We start from the raw sequence: 25,294 nt of genomic DNA, 5'->3' as shown, positions 1-25,294 counted from the left end.
CAGGCACTATACCAAGTGTGACATATATATTTGTTTACTTAATCCTCACTATATCATCATTGTCCCTATTTCACAGGTAAAGAAACAGAGGCAAGGAGAAATTAAATAATTAAATTCAATAACTGATCAATTACACACATAGCAGGGGCTTCCCTGGTGGCTCAGATGGTAAAGAATCTGCCTGCGTTGCAGGAGGCCCAGGTTCGATCCCTGGATCAGGAAGATCCCCTGGAGAAGGGAAAGGCAATCCACTCCAGTATTCTTGCCTGGAGAATTCCACGGACCTGGTGAGGTCACAAAGAGTTGGACACAACTGAGCGACTTTTACTTTACTCTATCACACATGCAGCAAATGGCAGGGCCAGATGTGGTCCCAGGCAGGCTGGCTCCTGATAGTGCACGTCCACCCTCTCTGCTATACTGCCTTCCCCCTCAAGCTTCTTATGCATACGACCGACTTGTGTGAGGGTTAAAAAGAGAATTAAGGGAGGGGGCACTCAGGGGACTTGGGGCCTCTCCTGCTGTGTCAGCATGGCAGCAGCCAAACACGGCTGCAGAGCTGGACCAGCAGCCCTGGAGTTCCTGGTGGGGCAAGAGACGGGCAGAAGCAGCTTCAGCGGGACACATCAACTCCCCTTGAGACGAACAGACAAATTCCCCTGTTCCCTACCTGCGTTCCAGGAAGGTAACTCCTGATTAGAAAGAGGCATCTCCAGCGTGCTGTTAACTTGTGTGATAGGTGAATTACAGCACCCGACACGTAATAAGTACTCAGGAAGCTGGAGCTGTCATTTCTTACTAGGTCACATCGCACCATATGAGACTGCTGATTATCGACCATTTTTGACCTACCAACACGGCAGTTTCTCATGGTTCTATTTATACTTTGTTCATTTTATTGTCCCACTCATCTTCAAAGCTAAGGTCCTTTTCATGTTGTTGCTTAGTTGCCAAGTCAAGTTCAACATTTTTGTGACCCCATGGACTGTAGCTTGCCAAGCTCCTCTATCCATGGGATTTTCCAGGCAAGAATACTGGAGTGGGTTGCCATTTCCTTCTCCAGAGGATCTTCCTGATCCAGGAATCGATCCTGTGTCTCCTGCATTGGCAGGCAGATTCTTTACAAACCACTGAACCACCAGGGAAGCTCCCTTTTAGTTAGCGAGGGTGATATACTTTCAGATCAGTGTCCCAGTGCCTAGTGAATACCTGGCTCCAAGCGGGTGCCGGTGAAATGCTTACAGAGCTGAATCAGATGCACATCAACTTAGTTTTCATGTTATTAATGAACTAGTATAGGATCATTAACTATATATAGAACTATTATGCATTCTTACTAGGTTGGTTGGCTAGCTGGTTAGACTCACTAAATGTAGCCTTGACTTCTGGGATCAGAAATAACCAGGGAATGTAATGAACATCTCTCCCACTTTTTGTCACCTACCTGGAATGACTTCGAAGACAAACTTCCCTGCTTCTTCTGGATTTGTGGCGATCTCCTTGATTGTACTTCCAGGTAGATACATGCAGCCCTGAAAGATTGAAAGTGAAGCCTTTAAGATAAACAGAAATGTCATCAGCTTCAAACTAAACTTAAGTTGGAGGACAGGCAGGACAGTGCTGGGCTGGTGGAGAAGGACATGAAAGCGAGCATCTCAGCTTCGAATGGGGCCCTTCGGCTGTTCAGACCTCAGTCAAATTAAGTGGCAGCTATGTGAGTGCAAGGGAGGTGCCTGAGGAGACAAAGAGGACAAGGTCTTGACCAGAGAATGAGCTGAGAGGGTGCTGTCAACAACCTGTGTCTCTACCTACTTTTCCAAGAGCCCAAATTCATGGCCAAACCAGACACCTGATCTCTGTGGAGGCCATGTTGAGGCTGGGGGGATCCTACCACCTGCCAGGTCGCCAGAGGGGACACTGAGGACTGAAGCGAGGTCATCAAGGAGATGCAGCACTTAGCAGCAGCACACTCCAGGAGTCTGTGCCCTTGCTGTACTTAGCAGCAGCACACTCCAGGAGTCTGTGCCTTTGCTAAGCACTTCAGCTGCATATTTTTCACTTAGTCCTTTCATCAATTCTCCAAGTAAAGTATTGCTACACAAATTCACAAGTGAGGAAATGGGATCAGAATGGTTCTGTGATTTGCCCAATGTCACAGAGCTAGGAAGTGGCAGAAATTCATCTCAGAAGTGTGTTCACAGCCTGTGCTCTTGACCATTACAGCTGAGGTGCTGAGACCCTTCAGCATAATGTCCCTTGAAGGGACAGGGGAGGAGGATCATGGATTCACGGGGGCGGGTGGGGTAGAAGAGTGAGGGTGGAACTTGTGACCTCACACATGAAAATGTCATCAGAAAAACAAGTCACCTCCACCACGCGTACACACACTGCTTCACCACTGACAGTGTACCGCCACACGCAGTATCTCCTTAGACCTCAGAACAGCCCCAAATCAAAAGCAGGGCAGGGTGGCCACACCCATTTCACAGATGAGGAAACCAACGCTTTCAAAGTCTAAGTAACTGCAGGAAAGGACATAACTAATTTGTCCTCGCGTCACTCACTCATAATTTACATCTCACTGACTGTAATAGGTAGTGTATCTGATTCACAGTTGAGTAAACATGGACGTCTTATTTCTAGAAGAAACCACGGATGAAAGGATTGGCAACAGAGAAGCTATAAAGAAAGTCTCAAGCAGCTCTCATATCAGCTCAGAATCCCGAAAGACTAAATGTTCCTCGGGGGTCTAGAAATGAAAATGTCTAAGACTGAGGAACAGAGTAGAAAAAAAAACAAGAGGAGGAAGAGGAGGGGGAGGGGAGAAAGGGGAAGAGGAGAAGGAGGGGGAGGAGAGAGGCAGAGGAAGAAGGAAAATGAAAAATATCTGCTTATACTTCTCTAATTTTATTATTTAAAAATAGCCACCACCTACACACTCCTCATTATCTTTAAATATCAGTGGCCCCAGGAAAAAATTGACCCTGAGATTATGCTGCTGGATAGTATATGCAGGACTTTTAACACAGATCCCAGCACTGAGTAACTGTTCAATAAATGGTACTTACACATTTTGCATTTTATTTGTACTCTATTTAGATTAAATTTATCAAATAATAGTTTAGAGATGTATTTAGGAGAGACAGATACCTCTGAAATGACATTTTATTTTTCTTCCTACTAGGCAGGGCTTCCTCCTGTCTAAAAAACAAGTGTTTTGTTTTGTTCCCATAGCTCATAGCCATTACTAAAAGTTAAATTATATGAACTTTCAATGAAATATTTTGTATTAAAAATAAAGATAGTACTATGCAGAATTTATCATTTTCCAAATCTCTTTTTCTTTTTTTTTTCTTGCAGTTCTCCTGAGACACAAGTGACATACCACACTGTCCAAGTTCAAGATACACAGCACAATGATTTGACCCACAAACATCATGAAATGATCACTGTAATAAGTCTGGTGAACATCCATCATCTCATATAAATATTAAAAAAAATTTCTATTTACCTAATGTTTTGCTATATTTTACTATCATTTTTCTTCATATAGTTATTTACATGTAATCAATCTGTGTGGTAGAAATAGTGTCTAACACTGTGCTACTGTACTTCCGTTCTCAATTCTGAGTTCAGGGATGCTGATAGCTTGAATCAGCCATGGTGGGAGTGTTTACACCACAGAAATTGGCAAGTGCTTCATCCAAAATAGTTCCTCTACCAGCAGGCTGTTGGTTAAATACTTCCCAGCTTGCCCCTGATAGACAACCATCTGTTCTGACTTCAGAGAAAGCAGATGAAGCAACGGGACAGCTATACCAGGATTGTCTAAAACCATCATTGTAGCAGAGACTTGAGAGCAATTCACTGAGATTCTGTTTTAAACAACTTCCTTGACAAAGAAATTTTGGAATGAGTTATAGAAAACTAGGTCATGGACTTACAGGGCATTATACTGTCAGAGCTGGACAGACCTTTCTGAGAACTCAGAGGAAAAAATGTACAGATTGCCTTCTCCCAAACCCTCCCTGGAAGAGCATAAATAAGAGTCCATTACACAGGGCTCTGTAATTTACTTAATCATTCTCCTTTGTCAGACACTTCATCCAGTGTTTCTCATTACAAATAGCACTGCACATATCTGATTTCTTTTGAAGAGCTTCTTAAAACCAGAATGACAGGGTCATTCTGGATATATTTTTGGCTCTTAGAAATCTAGCCAAATTGCTTTCTAGAAAGGCTGCACGTACTCATCATCAGTATACATGAGGGCCTTTTTCATATCACTGCTCTAAGATGATTGCAGCATTGTTGTGTTTTGAGCTTTTTAGGGATGTGTGTTCTTTTTAAATTTACAACTAATTTATATTTTAGTCATAGATAAAGAGAAAATTAAAGTTTTGTGTAACTCCAGTACTCAGATAACTCAGTTAACACCTCTGTGTATTTCTTTCCAAGTCTTTTCCCATAAATTACAGATTCATGATTCTTTTTTCCCTCAAAAATGGGATTAGCATATAAATCATCCTCTGCTGTTAAGTGCTTTTTTTCAAAGCAATTAAATTATCAATGTCTTTCATTTTCAAAAAGTATCAATTTCAGCATCAACAGCTGAATTATATTCTATTGTATAAATATATATAAGTTCCCTGATATAACTTAGCCCCTTTTGCTATATATTCTTTCTATGTCACTATTATAAACCCCTACGTTAGGAATGCAGGGTCAAATAATCTGCATTTTTAAAGAGGCTTATTACTCTCCACAAAGGTTGTACAGATTCTCATTTCTACCAATTGTGCATGACAATTCCTGTTCCCTAGTCTTCACTAATATTGGAATTTCTAGAAAATCTTTGCCGGTTTTATAAAAGAACAATGATATCTCATTAACTTCCATTACGTGTCTTTAATTACGACTGAGAGTGAAATTTTTTACATATGTCTTTTGGCTATTACATTTCTTTGGGAAATTGTCCATTTAAGTCCTTTGCTCATTTTCCTATTGCTGTTTCTTATAAGTTTGAGAGTACTTTAGATATGAAGAATATTTACCAAATGTATATGAACAGTTTTTCCTGTTTGTTCCTTGCCTTTTCATTGTATTATTTTGGTTTTCAAGATAGAGAAATTTCTATTTATACAGTTAAAATCAGCTTAAGAAATTAAAGTGTGCTTAAGAAAAATCTGCTTCCCAAAGATCATGCAGGTAATTACACTTTCTTCTCGGATCTTTATGAATTGTTTACACATGTAAGTCTTTAATCCATCCAGCATCATGAATGGTGTGAAACATAGGGTGGAAATAGACCTTTATTTTACCCATGAATTTATTTGATAGCTTTCATTTCACTTCAAGATATTTGCAATGTCTATGGATCCCAGTGGAGAAGGCAATGGCACCCCACTCCAGTACTCTTGCCTGGAAAATCCCATGGACAGAGGAGCCTGGTGGGCTGCCGTCTATGGGGTCGCACAGAGTCAGACACGACTGAAGCGACTTAGCAGCAGCAGCAGCATCGATCCCAAAACAATGTTAAATGATAGTATAATAAAAGTTCTTTAGTTTGTATAGATTTTTCTTTATCTTAATGAAATAATGATGGATATATGAAAAGTCTACAAGATGTCCACTTAATTCTTGTTTGTTACAGTAATATAGAAACATCAGCCCAAATTCTCAACTAATTTCTAGGGTGAAATTGGTTAAAAAAATTATAGAATGTCCACATAAGAAATTATTTTGCCACCACTAAGAATTACATTGTAGAAGGATATTTAATAATAAGGGACAATATTCATGACATATAGTTAATTTTAATTAAAATATTATTATACTAATTTTGCATTCAGAATAGATATTTTTAAATGTGTATGCATAGAAAAAACAAAGAATTGGGAATTTGGGTAGCTATTTCTTCCTGATGGGATAATTTTTATTTTCTACTTTCTGATTTTCTACATCCTCCAAATTTCCTACCATGTTCCCATATGGCTTTTGTAGTCAAAATGTTCATACCCATATAATGTAAAATATTCTAAGAAACTATCATTTTATTACTAAAAGCTTTTTAAAAAACTTTTTATATCTGAAATGAGTTTTGAATTTTATCAAATTCTCTTTTCAGCCATCTCTTTAGGGGTTGTGTAATTTTTCTCATTTGACTTCTTGATCTTGACTTATTGGCTTGATACATTAATAGGTTTCCTAAAAAATAAGCCACACTTGTCATCCTCGAAGCAGCTTTACTAATTTAATCCTGAGAGGATTCTGAGTTTCCTCCTCCCAAGGTAAGGGAGAAAAGTTAGGACCACCAATAATTTATTTTATCCTTTGACATCAGTTTTTGCTTTTACAAAACAACTTTTTACATGTGCTTCATATAATCCTGTGACAGATAACTGTCTCATTTTAGAAAAGAAGAAAGAGGGGTCTAGAAAAATTAAATAATTACATGGCCAGATGGTAGTAGAACCAAACATAAGCTCCCCCACAACACCTCAGTGAAGTAAGTCTCACTGAGCTGCCCTTTCTGCTAATTTCAGAAGGCCAATGCATTGCTATCTCCCTTACTCTTCGCAGATGGGAAGACTTCCTGCCTTACTATTAATGCACTAGGAACTCCATCTTAGCCTGTAATTGCTTGACTCTGATGGGGTCTGTTCGTCAAGTGAAGAAAGTCTGGTTTCTACACAGAGGACACCGATCAAGAACTCAGTCAGTGGTGGGGTCTCCAGCCCTTCTCCAGCCTCTGCAGGAACAAACACTCCCAGCCCTCTGGGTGGAGGGCCAACACATTGCCGATGTGTTACAGAGCCTCAAGCCTGCCCTTAGAGAGAACTGTTCTCTTCCAAAAGAACGTTCTCATTTCTTTACATACCCTGGCACCCACTTCCAATATCTTCACCCTTCTTGGGGATTTTTTTCCTGCCTCCAGAAGGTTCTAGAGTCTGTTCTCCCTAGTAAACCCCTTCCAGCCAAGCCTACTCTTTCACCTCCACTGCTCTAGCAGAGGGTGTCCAGCCTTCCTGGTTGCCTTGAGACATACAATTTACACCTGGGGCCTCTCAGCTGTTACTAACATCTCCGTTTGCTCTCATTCACCACAATGGCCATGAGGCTGGAAGAAAAGACCGAAGCCCAAGATTTAGGATCAAAGCCCTCTCTAGCTCCATCCACTCCACCTGGAAGTCCCGTTTACTGTACTTTCAAAGTATATCAGGCAATCTGGTCATTTTCCTGCAGCCCCTAACTCCTATTGAGATTTTAAACATTATAGCCTCTCATCTAAATCACCCTTATGCCTCTCCACTTCCGCCTTGGATCTATTTTGGACCATGGTAGCCAGAGCCATCTTTTTACAACACACAACAAGAATGACCCCTTTCTTCTGGAAACCTTGTTAGGCCTCCCATTTACTTCAGTATAAAGGCTCAAGTCCTCACAGAGGCCTACCGTGTCCTTTGCAATTTGCACCCCCACCTCCTGCCTCCTCTCTGACTTCATCCTCTCTGATACTCTCATTCTCTAACTCTTTCATCCCCACTCTGCCCTACTTGCTATTTCCCACACATATCAGACACATGCTACCTCAGGCCTCAGGCCTCAGGGCCTTTGCATTGCCTGTCCCTGCCACCCAGAGTGCTCTTTCCCCAGAGATCTGCCTGCCCAATTACCACTCCTCCTTAATCTTTGCTCAGATGTCCCCCTCTTCATGAAATCATCCTGACCACCCTTCTTGAAATAGTACCACCTCCCTCAAATGACTGATCCCCCTAGCCCACTCTATTTTTTTCCTCATAGAAATAGTCATTTTCTAACAAACCACATGCTTTTCTTAATGATTATGTTTATTTTCTGTCTTCCCCACCCCATCTTCTAAGTTCCACATGGCAGGGTTTTTTTGTGTTTTTTTTTTTTTTAATCTGTTTTACTCACTGGGGTTATTTCAATTCCCCAAAACACTGCCTGGTGCAAAGTAGATGCTCAACAAATACTGATTGAACAGACAAATAAATCAAAGCCTCAGATCAATTTTCCTGAAGCCAAATCCACTTTCCCTGAGCCCTTGTGCTCTGCATCCCCCTCAAGACCATTCTGTCACGGAGTCTCTTTTGCTGTTCACCTGAAACTATCACAGCATTGTTAATCGGCTATACCCCAATACAAAATAAAAAGTTAAAAAGAAAAGACCATAGCTGCCAGGCTTGACTTAGTGCTGTGTTTAGGAAGAGCCCCCGTGATCATCTTGGGACTCCGTGGAGGATCATCACCCTGTCATCTCTGAAGCCCAGTTTATATTATTTTGACAAGGGTGAGAAAGACAGAGAAGTGCTTTCGAATGGACAGGATGTTATTCTAGTGAGAAACCCCCTGTGAGTTTATAGGAATCTCCGGCGCTCTATCCGCCTCCCACGCCCGGGAGGGGACAGCTGTAGGAAGAAGGTGCAAACAGCCTGGTTGGTACCTGTGGCTTTACGTCCTCCTCGTCCTTGTAGTAACAGAGCTGCTGTGCCCTCAGCACGAAGTACCTCTGCTGCCAGTTTCTCACGATGGACCTCTGCTTCTTCAACCAGCCCATCTTGATGGGCCTTTCCAGCGGGTTGGGGGTGGATGCAGGGTGAAAGGCCGCCATCTGCTCTCCGGTCATCACGCTCCTTGACCGAGCTGTGGAGAGGGACAGACAGGCGGGCTGACCTGGGCTGTGAGCAGTGTGCAGGGAGGGCCCGGGAGGCACTGGGCCCCAGCCTGGCCGGGCTCAGGGCTCCAGATCTGCTGCAGAGAGGATGCCCCGGGACCCAGCGAACCAGCCGAGGGGCCCACTCCCACCAGCGCCGGCCCTGGGGCTCTCCACCCACAAGGTCCGGCAGCTGGAGTCTGCTCCCTCCTGCTACAAAGCCAGAGATTGGCTGGAGCCGTCTGAAGAGGAAGTGGCCGCAGCATCTGACAAAAGGTGCTTCCTTTTTCCTGCGTGGGAGTCAATATCTGACAAGAGAGGGGAGAAAATAGTGCCTCTTGCTCTCAGGGTTCAGGGTGAGTCCCACGCAGCTGCAGAGCCCCCAGAAGCTGCCTGACTTCTTCCACAGAAGGAGTTGCTGTGTTCCGCAACCTCACTGTCTGGTTCTGCCCTGCCCCGGCTGCCCCCGCAAGCCCCTCACCCCTGACCTTACAGCCACCATGCAGAATGCGGGCACCTCCCAAATCCTTCTGCCCAGGGTCGTCAAGTGCTTTCTATCCCCCTGTCCACTGGGCGAGTTCACAGCCCTTTCTGCTGGACCAAGGGCCTCCCTGCGGCTGCCTTCCCATTACCCTTCCGGTTGGGTTGCCCCTCCCGTGTGGCTGACAGCATACAAGCATTTGAAGGGAACATGAGTCTGTCAACAGGACACAGAAACAGAATTTGAATCCAGACCCTTCAACCCACTGCACTGTGTAGCTTCCTTTTGCTTTCACAGGAGAGCTCTGCCTGTCATCAGATTAGGTCCAGGCGACCACAGCTTGTCTCCATGGTGACTCCCACTGAGGATAACTCTCTCCTTCCCTCCTTTCCACAGCAGTCGATCAGCCAACCTGGGGTCCCCCGTGGGTCAGCATGTCCTTTCTCCGTTTCTCCGTTCCTTCTTTCCCAGCTGGTTCAACAGTGCCCTTAAAATCATGTTGGAGCGCCCTGTCTCCTCAGCCTTGTGCTAAGTGAACTTCATACCTGTCAGTTTCCTGTGTCTGTAGACTCCTCCTTGCTGGAGGAAGTCTCCATCTTATAATCCCTTGATCCAGCTTTTGTCAGTCCCCAGAACGTTCATGACGTAGCTGAACTAAGCCAACTCCTCTCTCAGCCCATCTCATCTCACCTGGTTAAAGACTGGTTTTTCCTTTCTTGGATCTTTCAGCCTGGATACATCAGGCAACTTCTCTGAGCCTGCTTCCTCACTTGTTAAACTAAGATCATCATACCCCTATTCTATGGAATTGCTGTGTTTATATATATATAAACCACTTTGCACAGTCCCTCATCCAAGGTGAACAAATGTCACTCATTATTTTTATCAACAGAGGACTTTACTTCCTACTTTGAAGATGGAGATCACCGTTGAGGATCTCCTAAACTTCCCTGTTCGTTTCAAAATGTTGCTCCATCATCAAATCTTCCTTCTTCCTTCATTCCCACCTTCAATGCATTGAAGTAACATCTTCTCTCCTGGCTTTTGATTCCCTGTTGGTTTTTCGTCCTGTATTTCTGTTCATGACATGCTTTCAAATACCAGAATTGTATACAGCATTACAGAGTCTTTCTTCCACTGACTCTAATTGGATCCAGAGTTATCACCCTATTTATATATTTCATCCTGTATTGCTGTCTGAGATGGACTCTTTCCTAACTGGGCTTTCTTGACCCCACAAAGGGTCTGTGTTCCTGTCACATACTGTCATTCCCAAGGTGCAGCTTGCAGCAGCAACCCTTACCTCTCACCAGGGACTGGAGAGATCAGCCTATGTTGTACACCAGGATACAAGACATACTTAATTCAACCTCCTTTGCACAGACATCATAACAGTGCAGATACCCCACTGTAGTAAAAAGTTACTTGACATTCTGATGACAATTCAGCAGCATGCTAGCAACACATTTGCTTTATATCCATGTGTCCTGGCCATGCCAGTTAAGGATTTTATCTTAGATCTTGCTCTTCCCTTTACTGCTGTCTTCAAGGTCTTCCATCTGTAACTCAAAGAACAGCCACTCTGGGGCTGGTCACTTGCTCTAAGGCTGTTTCAATGATCTGAGGGAACCAGAGGAGGGTCTGGGTAGAAGTACCATGGGGAGGAGGGAATTTGAAGTGTCTCTCTAGGCCAGAGACTGTCACTTGGAAAGACTCATATTTGTACTAGAAAGAGGGCAGAAGTGGGAAGAATGGTTTGTATTCAGAATTTTGGAAGAAGACTGAAGAGTGAGGGATTCTGACGGATGCACAGGGATCTTCTCTCACCTCAATAGCCTCTGCGTAGCCCAGCTCAGTGGGATTTATGTGATCATTCAGCTGAAGCAGCACCAGACTTGGGAGGGATGCCATCCCTCCTAGCAAGCGCTTGGTGAGAAACCTTCATATGGCTTCTAGGGTAATGCCACTAAAGGCAGCCTGTGCAGGAGAGGAGGGAATCAGGTGGGTGCCATGTGGTGGTTCTGAAAACTCCAGTCTCGCCAGACTCGGGCTATGCCCTGCCCCTGCTAGAGATCCACAGAAACTGTTAGAACTCCTCCAGGAGATAGGAGAAACCAGAGGACTCCAGAAGCACTGAAGAAGTAGGAGCGGGGAGCAGGACCCCAAAAGACACTGGAGAGTGAAGAGAACCAACTCAGGGAAGAAGAATTCAGATGCTGGGATAGCTCTGGGAAATTTTTCATGCTCTGTATTGGCAAAAACTGTGCCAGTTGGACCAAAAGAAGGCTGAGCGCTAAAGAACTGATGCTTTCAAACTGTGGTGCTGGAGAAGACTCTTGAGAATCCCTTGAACTGCAAGGAGATCAAACCAGTCAATCCTGAAGAAAATCAACCCTGAATAATCATTGAAAGAACTAATGCTGAAGCTCGAACACTTGAGCCACCTGATGCGAAGAGCTGATTCATTGGAAAAGACCCTGATGCTGGGAAAGATTGAGGGCAGGAGAAGGGGGCGACAGAGGATGAAATGATTGGATGGCATCATTGACTCAATGGACATGCGTTTGAGCCAAGTCCGGGAGATGGTGAAGGACAGGGAGACCGGGTGTGCCACAGTCCACAGGGTCACAAACAGTCGGACACAACTGAGCAACTGAACAACAAGATTGACAAAAACAGCAATAACAGAAACAAACACGTGAAGCTCCACACCTCCCCCTAGAAGCACCCATGCATTATAAAATAGCCTGGCAAAGGAAGAGTAGATATACGAAGCTCATATCCTCAGACTCGGTTAAGAGGGGTCTTGATGTCCTGGTGACAGGTAAGCCACTTTGACAGCACATGTGGGATCTAGGCCTTGGCTGACCATCTGTTATATTTCAGAAATGATCCCATTCACCCATATGTCCATCAAATGTGATGTGAGTTGGAGCACTGGGCCATGAGTACAGATGGTTCAGGACAAATTCGCACTGCTAGAATCAGGCCCGAATACTGGGGAGATGATAGCAGAGTTTCTGATGAGACAGTAAAGAAGCCGGGGCTCCTTCTGTCCCACATCAGAGCTGTCTCCCACCTCGGCCCTCAGTAAGGCCCCTCACCCAGCCTGCTTATCATCAGATGAGTCAAATACCAGAGAAGAAAGCCTGATGGGCCCCAGGATGGACTTGGTTTTAACTACATTTCCTGATTTTTCCCTTTGAACAGTCTCTCTTCTCTGTGGGTGTGACTTGTTCCTGAATAAAGTAAACAGAGAAATCTGTTACTATTTATGGGGGCTGTTTCTCATAACGAAAATAATAAGTGTGATAAGTTTTGCTTGTAAGCCAGTCATCACATACTAGTGCATGCTCCCAGCCCTTCAGGCAGGAAGTCTGAGCTGGACTGTGGGCTGGAGAAGGGGTGGCGAGTAGCCAGTGAGGCAAGGTGGGCAGTTGGAAGGCAGTTGTTAAAGGTTTACAGAATACTCTAGGGATGTGGGAAACCCACTCTTACTCTCATAGATAAAGATCAAATAGGCCCCAAGACCTCCACTGACCAATAATATAGTAACTACTTGTTATGACTGGCTACATACATCAAAAGGAATTAAAATAAATTAAATTCAGTGCCTTGTTCACACCAGCCACATCTCAAGTGCTCAACAGCCCTTGAGGCTCATGGCTAGTAATAGACAACATAGAATATTTCCATCATCACAGAAAGCTCTGTTGGTTGGCACTTCAAGCATGAGATGAAACAGGCCATAAAGGTGGGAGTATCATTTCATCAAATAGAGAAATGAAACGAGGGTCCAGAGAAGAAGTGGCTTCTGATGGCAGAGTTAGAAGTTCAACCTTGATCTGAGAGATTAGAGGGAGCCAACTCACCTACCTGAGCAAGAGAGGTCTGTGATAAAACAGACAAGTGATTTAATTGAACTGAATAGGTTGAACTCTAGTCTGCAGGTGAGGGAGGGCGAGATGAGACACAGAAAAAAAGACACAAAAGAAGTTCCATATTCTCAGTGATGCAGTTTCTGCAGTAGAAGTTAGCTGCTTTTTGCCCCAAATTGGAATGAGAAAAAATTAAAGGAGGAAGTTTAAACAGAGAAGTCAGCTGGGGAGGCATTATCACTTCCTTTCTTTATCTTCTCATCTTCTGACCCCTCCCCCTCCAGATAATCAATCACAAAATCTTCTAAGGTCTACTTCGCAGATGTTTCTTCCAACTTCTCTCAACTCTGCATCCGTTTGGATTCTATTTTAGAAGCTGTGAACATGCGAGTGAGATGGGAATAGTTTGGTCAAAGCCAGAAATCTCTGAAGATATTTTCTCAATATGTTGATCTGAGCAGTGCATTAGTCTGGGAACCCTGTTTAAATAAATTTGAAAAGGGGGTAGAATTTACATGGCCGCCCCCCAGACACCCTCTCCTGAGCTGTGGACTCATCTACCTGACTGCCCACATGTACCACCATGAAGATCTTAAGGTCATGTGTTGCTAGTTGAACTTACCACTTCCTCCCCAATCTCCCACCCATTCTTTGGGTTGTACAACAGACACATTCAAACCTGCTTTTCTATGGTTTGTTGTGACTGACCTCTTTCCAGTCAACCAGCCAATCCAGAAGGCTGCTCCATTCCTACATCTTCACAATCAACAGCTTTCTTTCTCTCTGATCCCTCCTCTTTACCCCCACCATTTTTGGGGGCCCATTTATCCTCTCCCTGGGTTTCTGCAATAGTTGCCTGACCTGTTTCCCTCCCACCAATCTTACCTCTAACCCACTGATAACATTGTTTATGACACAGATCTTCTGAAACACAAGTATAACCATGTCACTCTTTGACCTAGAAGCCTTCGATGACCCTCCAACATCTTTATCCGAAAAGATGAAGGCTAAACTACCTACCGTGGGATTCAGAATCCTTTGTGATTCTCCTACTGTGTTTCCTGCCCTTCCTCCATACCCATCCTGAACTTTATCCATGACAATATTCTAGTCTCTCTGCTGGAATATTCTCCCACCCATCCTTAGCCACCCCCAGTTGGACCTCTTGGAATGTTCTTCTTCATCCTTTAAGACTTCTGGCCACACCTCCCACAAGAAGCCTTTTCAGCCCAGGCAGACTGAATCAAGCCCTGGGCTCTGGTCCCTCTTAGCTGGGGATACATGTCCTTCAAAACACTTATCATGCCTTCTGGTCCTTTTCTTATTCTGTCTTCCCTCTCTACTTGAACTCTAAGTGGACAGGTGCCAGCTTGGGTCTACCTCTTAAAACATGGGCATTAAATGGAGGTCATAATTGTTAGCATTATTATCATAGTATAGATTTGATTTCATATTAAATGAGAGAAAAGATAGAAGTGATGAAAGGAAAGAGATGAAAGAAGGAAGAGGGGAGGAGGAAAGGAAAAGGAGAAAACTAACTGGACAGTGCACAATATTCTGGGTACAAATCCAGAGGTCAGAATTAGGATGATGTCAGGGGAATAGAGAGCATAGGAGAGGCAGTGGTGAGGTGGATCACTGGAGCCCCACACCCGGCTGAACAGGAGGTGGGTGTGAGGTTTGGGGTTTGAGTGGCTCAGGTGAGGGGGCCTTCTCCATCCATTCATTCTATGTATATTGGCCAAGCACTTGGCACAGACTGCAAACAGTGACTGGATCTGGGATCTAAGATCAGCCAGACACAACCCTGCCTCCAGATAGCTCATAGACCTCAGAGGCCCTTTCGTAGATGCAGGGAAAGAAGCAGAGAGCATGGTGGGTTGGAATAGGCAGGAAAGTCCTGTTCTGGGTGTGATGAAATATAAGGGTGGGCTGGTGACTGTAGCCATGAAATCAAAAGATGCTTACTCCTTGGAAGGAAAGTTATGACAAACCTAGACAGCATATTAAAAAGCAGAGACATTACTTTGTCAACAAAGGTCCGTCTAGTCGAGGCTATGGTTTTCCCAGTGGTCATGTATGGATGTGAGAGTTGGACTATAAAGAAAGCTGAGTGGTGAAGAATTGATGCTTTTGAACTGTGGTATTGGAGAAGACTCTTGAGAGTCCCTTGGACTGCAAGGAGATCCAACCAGTCCATCCTAAAGGAGATCAGTCCTGGGTGTTCATTGGAGGGACTGATGTTGAAGCTGAAACTCCAATACTTTGGCCACCTGATGCAAAGAGTTGACTCATTGGAAAAGACCCTGATGCTAAAGGCAGGAGGAGAAGGGGATGACAGAGGATGAGATGGTTGGATGGCATCACCGACTCAATGGACATGGGTTTGGGTGGACTCTGGGAGTTGGTGATGGACAGGGAGGCCTGGCGTGTTGCGATTCATTTTGACTTCCCCAGAATTCTGATTTTGACAGGTGAGGCCTGTGTGTTCAGAAAGAGGTTATTGGGGGAAAAGAGGTACAAGTGAAAGGATATGAGAATCTCCTATCTGGAAAGTAACATAACAGATGTTCAGAAATCAAAGAAAAGTCTGAGCCCAGGGGAGACTAGCATTGAGGGAAACATTTTAAAATCATGGCGCTGGAGATCAACTTAGATACAAGGCAGAAAAGGTTACTGTTTTCCCTCTCTTTACAGAAAGCTTGCACTAGGTGTAAGTCTGGAAGAAGAAAGTACAGCAAGAAAATCCACTCTCCTCAGGAGTTCAGCGATCGAGCAGGGGTTACTGCCTGGAAGGGATGTGAAAGGAGAGGCTGTCACTCCATGCTAAGCAAAGATCCAGGGCCAGTATTGGCCCATCTCACACCCCTGGGCCAGGAGCTGTCCTGGAGGAGCAGATAGTACCCCTGGAGGGATGAATGTAGCCACTCGCCAGGTAACAGCTTCATGAGAGGAACACTGGCTGGGTTTCAGCCCTGATCACTCTTTCTGCCAAAACTTTCGACCACACGCTTACACAAACGTCTGTGTTCTGTTAGAGGACCCTTAAGGATACAAGTACAGGACTTCCCTGGTGGCTCAGATGGTAAAGCGTCTGCCTACAATGTGGGAGACCTGTGTTCAATCCCTGGGTCAGGAAGATTTTCTGGAGAAGGAACTGGCAACCCACTCCAGTATTCTTGCCTGGAAAATCAAATGGATGGAGGAGCCTGTAGGCCACAGTCCATAGGGTTGCAAAGAGTCAGACATAACTGAGCGAATTCACTCACTCACTCAAGGATACAAGTACTGTTCAAAAGCAAGAGGTCCTTTAAAAAGAAGTATTTGAGCTTCTGATTTCAGTGTTCACTTTCAGAAAAGCATATTTGGCTGCATAGGTGAGCAAAGGCCCCATGGCTTGGAAATAAATATCTTTTTTAATTCATATTTTTATTGAAGCCTACTTGAATTATAATGTGTTAATTACCATTGCACAAAAAAGTGACTCAATTACATATATGTCTGTGTGTGTTAGTCACTCAGTCGTGTCCGACTCTTTGTGACTCGATAGACAGTAACCACCAGGCTCCTCTGTTCGTGGAATTCTCCAAGAAGAATGCTGGAGTGGGTTGCCATTCCCTTCTCCAAGGGATCTTCCTGACCCAGGGATTGAGCCCGATCTCCCGCACTGCAGGTAGATTCTTTACTAACTGAGACACCAGGGACTCATGTGTCCATATTCCTTTTCATATTCTTTCCTTTTTCTTTATGGTTTATAACAGGATATTGGATATAGTTCCCTGTGCTATACAGTAGAACCTTATTTATCCATCCTATATTTAATAGTTTGCATCTGTTAACCCCAAACCCCCAGTCCATCCCTCTCCTTCCCCCACTATCCCCTTGGCATTCAGAAGCGTGTTCTCTCTGTCTGTGAGTCTGTTCCTATTTTGTAGATGGTTTCATTTATGCCATATTTTAGATCCCACATATAAGTGATATTATATGTTATTTGTCTTTCTCTTTCTGACTTACTTCACTTAGTATGATAACCTCTAGTTGAAGCCATGTTGCTTCAAATTGTATTATTTTCATTCCTTTTCATGGCTCAGTCTGAATTTGGCAATAAGGAGTTCATGATCTGAGCCACAGTCAGCTCCTGGTCTTGTTTTTGCTGACTGTATAGAGCTTCTCCATCTTTGGCTGCAAAGAATATAATCAGTCTGATTTCAGTGTTGACCATCTGGTGATGTCCATGTGTAGAGTCTTCTCTTGTGTTGTTGGAAGAGGGTGTTTGCTATGACCAGTGCATTTTCTTGGCAAAACTCTACTAGCCTTTGCCTGCTTCATTCTGTATTTCAAGGCCAAATTTGCCTGTTACTCCAGGTGTTTCTTGACTTCCTACTTTTGCATTCCAGTCTCCTATAATGAAAAGGACATCTTTTTGGGGTGTTAGTTCTAAAAGGTCTTGTAGGTCTTCATAGAACCATTCAACTTCAGCTTCTTCAGTGTTACTAGTTGGGGCATAGACTTGGATCACTGTGATATTGATGGTTTGCCTTGGAAATGAACAGAGATCATTCTGTTGTTTTTGAGACTGCATACAAGTACTGCATTTCGGACTCTTTTGTTGACCTTGATGGCTACTCCATTTCTTCTGAGGGATTCCTGCCTGCAGTAGTAGATATAATGGTCATCTGAGTTAAATTCACCCAGTCCAGTCCATTTTGGAGAAGGCAATGGCACCCCACTCCAGTACTCTTGCCTGGAAAATCCCATGGACGGAGGAGCCTGGTAGGCTGCAGTCCATGGGGTCGCTGAGAGTTGGACATGACTCAGTGACTTCACTTTCACTTTTCACTTTCATGCATTGGAGAAGGAAATGGCAACCCACTCCAGTGTTCTTGCTTGGAGAATCCCAGAGATGGCGGAGCCTGGTGGGCTGCCGTCTATGGGGTTGCACGGAGTCGGACACGACTGAAGTGACTTAGCAGTCCATTTTAGTTCACTGATTCCTAGAATGTCGACATTCACTCTTGCCATCCCCTGTTTGACCACTTCCAATTTGCCTTGATTCACTGACCTAACATTCCAGGTTCCTATGCAATATTGCTCTTTACAGCATTGGACCTTGCTTCTATCACCAGTCACATCCACAACTGGGTATTGTTTTTGCTTTGGCTCCATCCCTTCATTCTTTCTGGAGTTATTTCTCCACTGATCTCCAGTAGCATATTGGGCACCTACTGACCTGGATAGTTCCTCTTTCAGTATCCTGTCATTTTGCCTTTTCATACTGTTCTTGGGGTTCTCAAGGCAAGAATACTGAAGTGGTTTGCCATTCCCTTCTCTGCCAAATTCAGACTTAAATTGAAGAAAGTAGGGAAAACCACTAGACCATTCAGGTATGACCTAAATCAAATCCCTTATGATTATACAGTGGAAGTGAGAAATAGATTTAGGGGACTAGATATGATAGATAGAGTGCCTGATGAACTATGGATGGAGGTTCGTGACATTGTACAGGAGACAGGGATCAAGACCGTCCCCATGGAAAATAAATGCAAAAAAGTAAAATGGCTGTCTGGGGAGGCCTTACAAAGAGCTGTGAAAAGAAGAGAAGTGAAAAGCAAAGGAGAAAAGGAAAGACATAAGCATCTGAATGCAGAGTTCCAAAGAATAGCAAGGAGAGATAAGAAAGCCTTCCTCAGCAATCAACGCAGAGAAATAGATGAAAACAACAGAATGGGAAAGACTAGAGATCTCTTCAAGAAAATTAGAGATACCAAGGGAACATTTCATGCAAAGATGGGCTCGATAAAGGACAGAAATGGTCTGGACCTAACAGAAGCAGAAGATATTAAGAAGAGGTGGCAAGAATACCTGGAAGAACTGTACAAAAAAGATCTTCATGACCAAGATAATCACGATGGTGTGATCACTCACCTAGAGCCAGACATCCTGGAATGTGAAGTCAAGTGGGCTTTAGAAAGCATCACTACGAACAAAGGTAGTAGAGGTGATGGAATTCCAGTTGAGCTCTTTCAAATCCTGAAAGATGATGCTGTGAAAGTGCTGCACTCAATATGCCAGCAAATTGGGAAAACTCAGCAGTGGCCACAGGACTGGAAAAGGTCAGTTTTCATTCCAATCCCAAAGAAAGGCAATGGCAAAGAATGCTCAAACTACCACACAGTTGCACTCATCCCACAAGCTAGTAAAGTAATGCTCAAAATTCTCCAAGCCAGGCTTCAGCAATACATCAACCGTGAACTTCCAGATGTTCAAGCTGGTTTTAGAAAAGGCAGAGGAACCAGAGATCAAATTGCCAACATCCACTGGATCATCAAAAAAGCAAGAGAGTTCCAGAAAAACATCTATTTCTGCTTTATTGACTATGCCAAAGCCTTTGACTGTGTGGATCACAATAAACTGTGGAAAATTCTTCAAGAGATGGGAATACCAGACCACCTGACCTGCCTCTTGAGAAACCTATATGCAGGTTAGGAAGCAACAGTTAGAACTGGACATGGAACAACAGACTGGTTCCAAATAGGAAAAGGAGTATGTCAAGGCTGTATATTGTCACCCTGCTTATTTAACTTATATGCAGAGTACATCATGAGAAACACTGGACTGGAAAAAGCACAAACTGTAATCAAGATTGTCGGGAGAAATATCAATAACCTCAGATATGCAGATAACACCACCCTTAGGACAGAAAGTGAAGAGGAGATAAAAAGGCTCTTGATGAAAGTGAAAGAGGCGAGTGAAAAAGTTGACTTAAAGCTCAACATTCAGAAAACGAAGATCATGGCATCTGATCCCATTACTTCATGGGAAATAGATGGGGAAACAGTGGAAACAGTGTCAGACTTTATTTTTGGGGGGCTCCAAAATAACTGCAGATGGTGACTGCAGCCATGAAATTAAAAGACGCTTCCTCCTTGGAAGAAAAGTTATGACCAACCTAGATAGTATATTCAAAAGCAGAGACATTACTTTGCAGACTAAGGTCCATCTAGTCAAGGCTATGGTTTTTCCTGTGGTCATGTATGGATGTGAGAGTTGGACTGTGAAGAAGGCTGAGCACCGAAGAATTGATGCTTTTGAAGTGTGGTGTTAGAAAAGACTCTTGAGAGTCCCTTGGACTGCAAGGAGATCCAACCAACCCATTCTAAGGGAGATCAGTCCTGGGTGTTCATTGGAAGTACTGATGCTAAAGCTGAAACTCCAATACTTTGGCCACCTCATGCAAAGAGTTGACTCATTGGAAAGGACTCCGATGCTGGGAGGGATTGGGGGCAGGAGGAGAAGGGGACGACAGAGGATGAGATGGATGGATGGCGTCACTGACTCGATGGGTGTGAGCCTGAGTGAACTCCGGGAGTTGGTGATGGACAGGGAGTCCTGGCATGCTGCGATTCATGGGGTTGCAAACAGTGGACACGACTGAGTGACTGAACTGAACTATGGCTCAGTAGTAAGGAATAAATATCTTTGTGCTTTTTATTGCATGTCTGCAGGTGCTAGAGCTATGAAGCAGTTCTTCATAAGGACCATGTCTTATTCATTTGGTATCATGAAGGAGCACCCTCACTGTGTCTTGCTCAGAAAAGCTAATTGGAAGTAACAAAGAGAGAGGAAGAAAATGTGTGTGTGTTAGAAGGGGAGAAAATAATGTTGAATAAGGCTCAGCAGGTAAAGAATCCACCTACAATGCAGGAGACACAGGAAGTGGGGGTTTGATTCTTGGGTCCAGAAGATCCCCAGGGGAGGAAATAGCAACCCATTCCAGGATTCTTGCCTGAAAAAAAATCTCATGGACAGAGGAGTCTGGCGGGCTACAGTTGAAAGAGTCTCAAAGAGTCAGACAGGACTGAGCTACTAAGCCTGCACACAGGCGAAAGACTCATAAGATATGTTCTCTTTAACAAAGAAACTTATATCCTTTAAATTAACCAACCAGAAAATTTTCTTGGGCATTTCCTATGTGCAGAGCATGGTGCTAAGTAATGTGCAGAGTTTAAAATATAGAGGAAACCCTCTAAATTAGTTAACTCAAGACTTATGAGGCTTCAAACATTTGCTGTGCAGCCTGGCACATAAAAATACATTCTACTGCACCCTGATGTCTATAGTTGACTCCACTCTGACATAGTTATTGGTGGACCAGAGCCCTCTCATATTCCTCTTGTATAAAAAAGGGGATTCGTTATCGATCACAAACCGCAAAGTGTGAAAAGACAGAAGTTCAGGTGTGAGAAAGTAGATTCCCAGGAACAGGGATTTTTATAAATTTTTTTTTCACCAGTCTAACCACACCTCCTAGAAAAGCATTTGGTCAACTAAAGGTTCTCAGTTAATATTTCTTGAGTGAATAAAATAAATATTTTAGTGAGAAATGTGAGTCACCACCAGACATTGTATATATTTGCAACCAAGAGATTTCTAGATATGTTCACTTGCGCCCATGCAGTCAGAGCAGCCAGGGAAGATGGAATCCCTGATATGAAAGATCCACACAAACAGTGCTGTATTAGTGAGGTCTTAGCTGTGCCAGCCACCATGCAAGCACACCATCAGGGTCAAGTCCAGTGTGGTTGAATGCTCACCCTGTGTCTTCATGGAAAGCTCTATATTTTACAGACCAGGAACTGGAGCTCAGAGAAGTTAAGTGACTGGCCCAGATACACAGCAAGAAATCTAATTTCAAAGCCCAAAATCCATACCTAGGCACCCAGTCCATAGAGGCACATGTGCTCTGCATGAAGTTGCTTCAGTCGTGTCTGACTCTTCGTGATCCCATGGACTGTAGCCCGCCAGGCTCCTCTGTCCATGGGATTTCCCAGGCAAGAATACTGGAGTGGGTTGCCATTTCCTTCTCCAGGGGATCTTCCTGACCCAGGGATTGAACCTGCGTCTCTTAAGTCTCCAGCATTGACAGGCGGGTTCTCTACCACTAGCACCACCTAAGAGTCCACAGAGAGGCACATATTCTAGTGGCAAAGAGAGACTCCGGGACTGGGAATCGTGTGCAAAAATTCACAGAGCTAGACAGAGGGAAGTGAAGAGGAGACCGTTCCCCGCCCATCGTGGGAGACATCTGCCTCGGCCTCCACCCATCTTCCTGCAATGTTGTGTGTAAACCACTCTGCGCTACTTTTTCCGTCCAGCATAAGCTCTGCAGGGCTCAGCAGCCCTTGATGAAAGAGCGATGGGGAACAGTAGCACCGAAGCTGCCACCCAGCGCCAAGGCGGTGCTGACACCCCGACGGAAAAATGGCCATGTTAGGCAGTCCTGCCGCGCCTTACTGGCTCTCTGCAAAGCTCCTTAGAGGAGACCTGGGCAGAGCCCAGTGGGGCTGAGACCTGGGAGGTAGGAACTTGGAACCAACCCCAGGGGGCCCAGCACTTAGCCCACAGGGCAGCTCACGGCGGATCCCCCACGTGGCTGAGGGGCAGCCCTGGGAGCCACAGGGAACAGTAGCCCCCCATGGCTGCCTCCCTGGAGATGGTCACTAGGGGTCATTAGGCCATTGCCTAGACCCTCCATACACCCTGCCCATGGCTGCCTCCCTGGAGATGGTCACTAAGGGTCATTAGGCCATTGCCTAGACCCTCCATACACCCTGCACACACCCCCACACACTCATACACACCCACACACACTCACTCCCCCCTTCACACCCCCACACACTCACAGTCACCTCCTACACACTCATCCATAGCCACACACATTTGCGTACACACACACACCCACACACTCACACCCACCCCTTCCACACTCATACTTAGCCACACACACACACTTACACCTACCCACACACATACACTTACACCTACCCACACACATATACTCCCCACACTCACACCTAAACTCACACATCCATCCACACTCACACACCCACCCACACACTATCCGCCCCACCACATATGTAGACCCTCAGCTATCCAGTTAACAGACTATGGAAAGACAGCTTTCCTAGAAAAAAAATGACGTCTTTTAACTTCAGAACCTCCTGGTCCACTTTTTCTTCCGCTCTTCTCTTTTCCTTCTCCAAGGCAAACTGACCTCTATTTTGAAACACCCATTATTTAGGGAGGTGGGGAGCTTTAAAAAATCTTTCCACTTTCAAAACCTGGCATTTAGACTTTAGAATACATTTATCCTGTGATTACTCTCCTGGAATTTTGTCATAAATTCTCAGTTTCATTTTTAACTTTGGCTTGAAAAATCTTTGCTCCACCCCCACCCCTGCAAAAGGTAATGAGATCTAAGACCGAGGACAGCTCTGTGCACCCAGAATGAGGTCACGTGGGCCTACAGGACACTGGCCTTGAGAAAAATTCATAAGACAGAATTCAAAGAAATACCTAAAGCTGTTCTTTGAATACCTGCCTCCAGACCCAGGAACTGAAGGTTTAATGCTCTCGGGTTCTATAGCTCAGAGACATTCATTGTTTGACAAGTGAGTCTTTCAACCTAAGAAAGCAAACTCTGTCTTGCAAAGGGGCGTAGCACACACAGCTACGTCTTTTGTAGGAATAAGTAAGAATGTGGTCTGCATAGATTATGAAGAAGAGAGCAAGTGTCGTCAGGCTTTCAAGGTCTACACTTTGAATTCACCCGACCTAGGCTGTCTCTCCAGGGCCACCCCTCTGGTGTTCACGTTCTGGCACTTGTGTGTCTCTTGGGAATGCACAGAGCTGTTGCCTCTTGTGGGTGTGTGTCTCCATCCGTTGCAACACTTCACTGGCCCCCTCGGCCGATCTTTGCATAACAGGAAGCCAAGCATAAAAACAAGAAGCGCACAGAATTGTGAGCACTTCCGAATAAACACTGCTCAAGGCTGCCTCTTCCTCAGCTCATGGTGAAGAGGAGATTTGGCAACAGAGTGGCACACGCACCCTGGAGTACACACTGGGGCCCCTTCACTGTATCTAAGATACCTGGCTCCCCAGACATGAACAGAAGGAAGCACTCTGATCATTAAGACCGGTAGGACATTAGCACAGTCAGATGTGCTCTTTAGTATTGACCCTTCCACTGTTGAAGTCAGTCATGTGTTCTAAGCAAGGGGTTTTGCTTAGTCACTGGCATTCATAAATAAGTAGTGCATCAGAATGCTTGAACTATTTGCATTTTATAAGCCCAAATAAATTCTGTGGCTCCAGTAACTCACAGTAGGGACCCAGCCAGGGCCATGCCCTAGGGCTGGCCCAATAATCAAACACTAGTCCCTGATGATGCTACAAGCCATTAACTAGCCTACGGATATCACTCCAGTCTCTTTCTAGGGGCCCTCTATGGTCCTTGGGAATAGTGATTTTTAACATTACAGTTCTATGAAGAATGTTAACAATGAACGGTTCTTAAAGTGGGATGTTTCTCTTACTATTGTTGTTCAGCTGCTAAGTCATGTCCAACTCTTCAAGATCCCTATGGATTGCAGCACACTAGGCTTCCCTATCCTTCACAATCTCCCAGAGTTTGCTCAAATTCATGTCCATTGAGTCGGTGATACCATCCAACCATCTCATCCTCTGTCGCCCCCTTCTCCAGCCCTTAATCTTTCCCAGCATCAGGGTCTTTTCCAATGAGTTGGCTCTTCTCATACTGTACAATCTGATAAAAAGATTCTATTAAAAATGGAGGCAATTAGATTATGGATGGAGGACAAAGGATATTATTAATTAGTTTCTTAGATGTAATCAGGCATATGGTTAGGAAATTAAGTGTCCATATTTTCAGTGGTGTGTACTTAAGTAAGGGGAATAAAGTTACACAGTGTCTGGGATTGGCTTTAAAATATCTCAGCAAAAAAAAAAAAGAAAGAAAAAGAAGAAAGAAATAGAGCAAATGTGATAAAATCTTGATAATTCTGAATTTCAGTAATGGATATACATGGTGGGGGTCATTATTCTTATTCTCTATTTTGGTATTTGAAATGTATGTATAATTTTTAAAAAAGACTCCTTCCAGGTTCACTAGTCTTTAACAATAAATTCTTTTAAGCTTATTTTTTTTTCACACATCAGCTGTTGCTCTGAACTTCAACTTGTTGGTTTTCCCAGGCCTGCATTTCCAGACCTGTTGGTTGTTCCTCTGAGCGTCACAGAATGATGTTAGACAGATGTTCCACCACACACGTACGCATTCCCCTCCGGACAGAGCTTTCCCCTCCGTTTCCCAGCTCTGTCACTTTATCAGTTAATGAAGGGGAAGAACCCAGGAACCCCTGACGCTTTCAATTTAGGATAATATTTCCTGTAAAG

General features: G+C 44.3%; 1 protein-coding gene across 1 annotated transcript in view; it reads right to left on the bottom strand.

Annotated features, from left to right (window-relative positions):
* The window catches only part of ARHGAP25 (Rho GTPase activating protein 25), a 92,727-nt gene that overhangs the window by 40,070 nt on the left and 27,363 nt on the right, over positions 1-25,294 (bottom strand). Inside the window, exons 2-3 of the mRNA XM_052648823.1 lie at positions 8,468-8,667; positions 1,445-1,532 (exon numbers count right to left, since the gene is read on the bottom strand). Of these exons, the coding sequence (XP_052504783.1) occupies positions 1,445-1,532; positions 8,468-8,667 (288 nt within the window). The remainder of the gene's footprint in view (positions 1-1,444; positions 1,533-8,467; positions 8,668-25,294) is intronic.

The sequence above is a fragment of the Budorcas taxicolor genome, chromosome 11 (genome assembly GCF_023091745.1).
Source record: "Budorcas taxicolor isolate Tak-1 chromosome 11, Takin1.1, whole genome shotgun sequence".
NCBI classification, from domain to species: domain Eukaryota; kingdom Metazoa; phylum Chordata; class Mammalia; order Artiodactyla; family Bovidae; genus Budorcas; species Budorcas taxicolor.
Note: the sequence above shows the minus strand (reverse complement) of the source record. Positions and strands in the feature narration are given on the sequence as shown.